We start from the raw sequence: 7,500 nt of genomic DNA, 5'->3' as shown, positions 1-7,500 counted from the left end.
TTTCTTGTGCTAGATGTGTTATTCGTTCTTGTCTTGTGTTTACTATTTGTGGAAGCGCTCAGTATTCATGCAGACTTTAGCCTAGATGATCAAATGCTTTCCTAATGTTTCTCCATGTTTGGTCAGGTGAGTGTATTACCTGAGTACCTAAGAACTCTCAGGATCGCTCTTGTGAATGTCTTCTGAAGCGCTTTGCTCTCTAACCCGCGACTTTTTTTTTTTTTCAGACTAGACAAATGATCAGTCGGGTTTTTAAGAGTGTTTCTCCAAATGATAATATAGAAATCTTGGTAATCTGTCACTATAATAGCAAAAACATTCCTTACCATTCGTGGAACTTAAACTAAAACTTAAGTGAAATTAGTCCAAGTACGGACAGAAGCATATTCTGAAAACTTTAGGGCCTTATCTCTACTACACTGCATGCCCTAGTGGAGGTTGCAAGGCTTTTCAATATTCTTTTTCATGATTTTGAAGATATATTAAGAAAGATTCTACGTTATTGTTTATAAAAGACACCCTTGAGAACCCGACTTGCCATCTCCTTGGCCTTCGAAAATCGTCGTGAGGACAGGGAAGAGTTTGAAAATATGAGCCTTTACCACAAATCATCTCAACGTTCACCCTTAGTATGGCTAGTTCAAGTCTCGTCTAGAACCCTTCCCCTAAGAACACTACATATCCTTTCCTGACGAGGACACAAACACTCCGATTTCGAACCACTAACTGAACACCACGTTGGCTTAATGCATGCGTCGTGGTAAGCTGACTGATGACTCTTGCATATCGAGGGAAGGATAGTGACGCAATAGTGATATCTACCCTCTGAATTATGTCAGGAGTGGACTGTTCTTGTGGTTGACTGAGAATTTTGAGCATCCAAGAAATCATCGAGTACTTTGTCTATCTGGGTGTCAAAAAAAGAAAGGGGAAAAAATTAGCTTTCAAGTGCACGACAAGAAAACCTTCCTAACCTACACGAGTATTTATCTGCCACCCAGTTATTCCAGGGTACCCAAGTAGAATGCCACATCTCTCTATCTAGTGTTCTGGTTGGAGATTAAGAAAGACATGAATAATTGTGAGGTGAACCGCTAAGGAGTCTTCGTGTTCTTCCTGCATCCTGAACGGGGCTGAGGAAGGACTCTTGGTTCCGGTTAAACGTTTACCAGTAATCCATACAACTAATAACTTACGTATCCGGTCCTTTAGATGCATTAACCGCTTCAGTACCATGACGTGTTTTCCTATTTATTCCGGTTACTATTCGGTGATTTTATACAATTTCAGAACTGATGTAGGAATTAAAATAGTGAAGAGTGTGGCCATTAATCTTCTGACTTCCATAGACCATTCCTGTCAATAAAATCGTCTAATCATACCCAAACTCAAGGTAGAAATACGTTCCAGTGCTGAAGGGCTTAAGATCATGAGAACATAAGAAAATAAGCTAGTTGCAAGAAGCCATCAAAAACATATTTACCTAGTTCTATCTATCTTCATCAAATAATAGGTAAAAGCTTCATGACTCAGTACAAACAACCTCATTATTGTGGCACGATATAATATTGTTCGTTGATATCTATTGATGTATTTCTTTTATACATAAATAGAGTGCCATTTGTTGGTTTATTGACTTCTCACGCCTTCTCTTACTACGTTCTCATGTCCCTGTAGAGCTTGTTGTCTCAAATTGCAAATTCGGCACTTTTTGGTTGATACTCTTGTTATTTCATATAGTTTACTACTACGCATTTCACGGAGAGTGAGTCATTGTTTTTCGCGAAAATCTTTCAAACTAATGAATTGATCGGAATGATTCTTTGACACTGTACAAGACACCTTCCGCTAATTTTTGGTCATACTAAGCAATGCCAAATGGTGTTAGTAAAAGAATTTACTCTTGACGTTTAAAGACGAAGTCACATGAGTAGCCAGAACTAACGTACACAATCGAACAGAGAGTGGGAGGAGGAGGGGGGAAGAGAGCGGGAGAGAGGAATATAGGGAGGAATGGGATGGGGGATTGTACACGTTCGTATGGATAGGTTGGCGAGGCTCGGCAACACCGTATATCTCAAGAGTAAACGCTTTTACTAACATCATTTGGCATTGCTTAGTATGACCAAAAATTAGCGGAAGGTGTCTAGTACACAGTGTCAAAGTACCATTCCGATCAATTCATTAGTTTGAAAGATATTCGCGAAAAACAATGACTTACTCTCCGTGAAATGCGTAGTAGTACTCTAATGTTCTCTCTCTCTCTCTCTTTTCACACCCTATCTCCTCGCCCCGCAAGCCTCAACTCTGCTCACTGACTCTCTTTAAACGTTCCACTAATCCTAGAAAAAAAAGTTTCTCATTCCAGGTCTGTATTCACGGTGGTGTGGGAGTCATCATAGATATTTTCTTTTTATTTCAACAGTTAATTAGATCACTGAAGGTGTCCAAACTTGAGACTTTAATGTTAATTACAGTGCGGTCTTTAAATATTATCGCAGTTCCATAGTGTCACTTGAGGGGTGAAGTAGTGGATCCTGTCAAAGGGAAGCGACACCGGTGTTGCGGTGGTGTGTGGTGTAGGGTGAGTTTCAGAGAGGATGAGGGATACATACACGTACACACGCACACACACACACACACACACACACACACACACATACATACATACACACATACTTATGCGCGAGGGCACACACGCGCACACACACACACACACACACACACACACACACACACACACACACACACACACACATACCTGCATACTTTCCAAGACAAACACAGGTTATGGGAAAAGGGTCAAAACTACTTAAGCATTTCATCAAAGGAGGGAACTCGGCATGTCATTTTTTTGAGTGAAGTTCAGCAAAAATCTGTCGCAGACACTTTAATTAAACAGCTTGTAGTCCACGGTGGGGTGGGAACGGCCAACGGTGAAGCCTGAGGGATGTTTTATCGCCATACTCCCTTGAAGACCTCGCTGAGTTCGTAAGGTACTTAGTGACCGACTGTAATATAAACGAGCTCGCGCAAACACAAACACACACACACACACACACACACACACACACACACACACACACGTAGTGGTGTAGGACTGCGTCACGCTCCAGGTTGTCCCACAAGTCAGTGCAAGTGGCGGGCGTTCCACATAGATCAGTGAAAGTGTACGAAAATGACCAATGTTAATGGAGTAATCTACAAAAAAAAAAGAGAATCACGGGGCTTGTGGGGGGATGCCGGCAGGCTGGGATTGGGAGAGCAGGCTGGGAGGCGGCTTACCGTGCGTGTAGAGAGAGGGGGGCTTACCTCTCTCGGTGCCGGTGGGCATCTCAGGTGCGCTGACAGCACCATCGCTCTCGTCCTCGCTCACCGCTGGCCCCCCGCGGGCTTCAAACCTGACGTGGGAGCCCCCACGGTGACGGGAGGAGTGGCGAGGCAAGGAGTTGGAACGGGCAGCCCCGCCTCCCGCCCCAACTCCTTGGGCGCCTCGAGCGCGGGCCAGCAGGGAAGACCGCGGTAACGTAACTTCAGTGTCGCTGGCGTAGTCCACAGAGCGGGTCCGCTGTCGCAGGGCGCTCAGGCGTCGCATTGTCTCCTGGTAGCGCTCAAGGGTGGCGCGGTCAGAAACTTGCGCCCCTGAAGGATACTGCAGCGTGCTGGCCTTGTGGCGGCGTGCCGAGGGGCCGCTTCCCTCGTAGTCACTCAAACTCTCTCGCTCAGTAGCAGGCAGTCGCTGGTCGCTCAGTGTGCGAGCCAGCCGCGGCCGACCCACACTACTGCGGCCCAGGGTGCCATACATGGGAGGTTCGTGGGGCCGCCCCTGCCTCACAGAGACGGCCAGGTCTCCCACTCCCAGGGGAGGGGGACCCATTCCGTCATCCGCTGCCGACCCATAGAAGGCGTGAACTCGCTCCGCTAGAGACTCCAAGGTTTTGGGATAGGAGCGTTCGTACGGCGTGAAGTGCTGCTGATGTTGTGGGCGGGGCTGCTCTGTGATGACTGGTGGAGGGGGCTGGTAGTACCGCTCCCTATCAGACCCCATGGGTGGCCGTTGCGGGGCGCCGTATGGTTGCATGCCGGCGCCCGGAAGCCCTGGTTGTCGAGAGCTGCGTGGCTGATAGCCTGGGTGCGTAGCGTGGGCCATGGGTCCAACCAGCACACCAGGCTGTGAACCAGGCGGGCCGGGCTGCGGCACACCGTATGGGCCCTTCCCCGGCATTCCCCTAGCGCCGTAGTACATGAGGGGCTCCTCGTGCCGCAGAGCCGACATGGTCTCTGGTGGCCGGTAGCGAGGCAGTGTGCTGAATCTTGATTCCTGAGTTTGCGGCACCCCCGGCGGTGGCCGCGATGGGGGTGGGGGTGGCCGACCCATGGCGGCAAAGCGCAGGGTGTCCCCGTTGCTGTTTGAATCTTCAAGAGGTTCCTCTTCGTACTCCTTCTTGATAACAACCACAGGTGGTGGCTTGGGCTCGTGTCTCGGCTGCGGAGAAGGCGGCGCCCCCCGCCCGCCCCGCCGCGAGCGGGTGGTCAGTAGCAGGCGGCGCGGGATGCTCATGATAATGACCACGTCGTCCAGGCCCATGCGAGTCACGTCCACCAGATTCACCGCCAGGATCTCGTCGCCCACCCGAAGACATCCCGAGTTGTACACGGGAGACTCCAGAGCGATGCGTGAGATGAACACTCCCTCGGCCCGGTCAGCGCCGTTGCCCTCTCTGATGTAGAGGCCCAGCGTCTGGCCCGGCCGCTTCACTATCTCAACCATCTGCACACTAAACTTGACATTCTGTGGAAGAGAAGAACACAGTGAGGCACTGGCGCGTGGAAAAGCATGGTGGCAGATGCTGGCTGTCAGGGTGATACACTCTTCAGGGATCACTGTCACTCAATCACAAATTGTATTCACGACATACTTTTTGAGATGTTGGAACTAGATGAAAACAGCTGACAACGCCAAAGTTAGGGCTTTAAGGATCGGGTAGAAGAGGAGGAGGGAGAACATTGAAAAGAAAGAGAAAAGAAAGTGGAAGAGAAAGAGGAAAGGATAATCAAGACAGAAATTAGGTTAGTACGCGTATTATGGTGAGGGGAAGCTGGAGACTGTCCACGTTATGAAGGCGGCGGCGACATGAGGTATCGCCATGGAACTGATCATAGAGGCACGGGTTCGCATCCCTGCCGGCACCACCCTGCACTGCCTGCTCGAGTGACCAGTCTACCCTCGCTCATCTTCAAGGCACCGAGGAGAGAAAAGAAGGTTGCAGTTGACCAAAGAAATTGATGTTTACATGTTGAAGTTCAGGTGTTACATACGTGTTGCTACACAATGTCGTTAAAAATGTATATGTATTTTTTGTTTCCTCTAAAAGAAGGAAGCTTAAGGCTATAAAATGTAAGCAATGGGTAATGGGAAAAAATAAACCCTTGCTACGTTGCTCCGTAAAGGGAAAAGTTAGAGAGAGAGAGAGAGAGAGAGAGAGAGAGAGAGAGAGAGAGAGAGAGAGAGAGAGAGAGAGAGAGAGAGAGAGAGAGAGAGAGAGAGAGAGAGAGAGAGAGAGAGAGAGAGAGAGAGAGAGAGAGAGAGAGAGAGAGAGAGAGAGAGAGAGAGAGAGAGAGAGAGAGAGAGAGAGAGAGAGAGAGAGAGAGAGAGAGAGAGAGAGAGAGAGAGAGAGAGAGAGAGAGAGAGAGAGAGAGAGAGAGAGAGAGAGAGAGAGAGAGAATATATCAAGAAACCACTGATTGCCTGACTGACTGACACCTTCCTCTTTATCTACACTTGACACCGCCAAGTATCAAATCGAAAACTTGGAAGATTCTCATTTCCTTCAACCAAGTTTTGTGTACGAGTCCTTAGCATTGCCCTCTTTGGTTTACATCTAGCGCACATCATACAGAGATCTAGGGAATTGTACTCTTCTCCTGACGGCGCGGCGGAGGCAGGATTGGGATGGTGAGGAGGCCGGTGATAAGCAGTGCAAGTGGCCTAGCCGCCCCCGACTTACTGTCCTATAAAACTGCGCCAAAACTGAAAACAATATTGGAAGGCACGCGGCGCACCGTCTCCCTGAATGTTTCAATATTACTTTCCTATTTCACGGTCTCACGGCCGACCTGGGCTGACCTACATGGACTAGGCAAGCGATGAACACAGTGATACCTGATTTCACGACGTGTTTGTGTGTGTATGTGTGTGTGTGTGTGTGTGTGTGTGTGTGTGTGTGTGTAATTCACTGTTTGATCTGCTGCAGTCTCTGACGAGGCAGCCAGACGTTACCCTACGGAACGAGCTCAGAGCTCATTATTTCCGATCTTGGATAGGTCTGAGACCAGGCACACACCACACAAGGACAACAAGGTCACAACTCCTGATGTGTACACGTGTGTGTGTGTGTGTGTGTGTGTGTGTGTGTGTGTGTGTGTGTGTGTGTGTGTGTGTGTGTGTGTGTGTGTGTGTTGACAGAGAGGGATATGTAGGTATATGTGTAGGTAGGTATGTGTGTTCTGCGGAGCGAGGAATGATTGGTATATGTGTTTGTTCTGGTTTCTTCGCGATGCTCCAACTAATAATATTGTAGTGTGGACTGCAATTTTTTTTATTCTATTTTTTTATTTTCTGCATTTTATATTTCATGATTAGCCTAACCGCAAAACTAGGAACAAAAAAGCTGCTCTTGCTACTGCTACAGCTGCATGTGCGAGTGGGTGTATGTGTGAGCGTACACCGCAAGTGGTCTAATAGGCAAGTACAAAGGATGTAAAGTAGTTCGGAAAGCTGTATTTTAAGGGGAAGAAAATGCTTGTTAGAGTGAGGAGGGGGGGAGAGGAAAGAATAGAAGAGGTAAAGAGCTTGACTGACGTGGCATGGGTAGAAGGCAGGGGTGGGAGACATGCCGAACAAGTAAAACAGATAAAAGATACAGAGAGAGAAAGGGAGGAAGATGGCACGAACAGAGGGACAGATGTCGATGCCAGAGGGGTGAAAGGGCGAAGAAGATACATAGGAGAGATGAAGGATGGGCAGGCAAAGGAGGCGCAAAGAGGAGGAGCGGAAGGGGAAAGGGATGAGGGATAAACGAAGGGAGAAGGATAAAAGGGGATGGGTTGGCTAACTCAGATAGATATTCCTGTGTGAGTCGAGGGAGTTGTTATGAAGTGTTTATGGCACCGACTCTCTCTCTCTCTCTGTATGTGAAATAGAAGAATATGGACTGGAAAGCAGGTGTAGACTGGGAAATAATACTAATAATGAAAGTTCTATTCATCACTAAACTTGAAGAAATGGTGTTTTCTAGAGGAGGAAGAGGAGGAGGAGGAGGAGGAGGAGGAGGAGGAGGAGGAGGAGGAGGAGGAGGAGGAGGAAGAAGAAGGAGGAGGAGGAGGTGGAAAAGGAAGATGAGGAGGAGGAGAAGAAAAAGGAAAGGAGAACGAGAAGGAAAAGGAGAAGGAAAGAGGAAAGGAGACGAAAAAGGAGAAAATGGAGAAAAGAAGCAGAAC

General features: G+C 48.1%; 1 protein-coding gene across 11 annotated transcripts in view; it reads right to left on the bottom strand.

The window, feature by feature from the left end:
* Window positions 1-7,500, bottom strand: part of LOC123518061 (rho GTPase-activating protein 100F-like) — a 295,924-nt gene that overhangs the window by 49,515 nt on the left and 238,909 nt on the right. For 7 of the 11 annotated variants that reach the window (XM_045278629.1, XM_045278632.1, XM_045278626.1 and 4 more), the window contains one exon: window positions 3,286-4,792. In XM_045278629.1, the coding sequence (XP_045134564.1) occupies window positions 3,286-4,792 (1,507 nt within the window). The remainder of the gene's footprint in view (window positions 1-3,285; window positions 4,793-7,500) is intronic. The other 4 variants (XM_045278628.1, XM_045278630.1, XM_045278631.1 and 1 more) reach the window with 1 other exon arrangement.

The sequence above is a fragment of the Portunus trituberculatus genome, chromosome 43 (assembly GCF_017591435.1).
Source record: "Portunus trituberculatus isolate SZX2019 chromosome 43, ASM1759143v1, whole genome shotgun sequence".
Lineage (NCBI taxonomy): Eukaryota > Metazoa > Arthropoda > Malacostraca > Decapoda > Portunidae > Portunus > Portunus trituberculatus.
The sequence above is the reverse complement of the archived record's forward strand: the minus strand, read 5'-3'. Positions and strand labels throughout refer to the sequence as shown.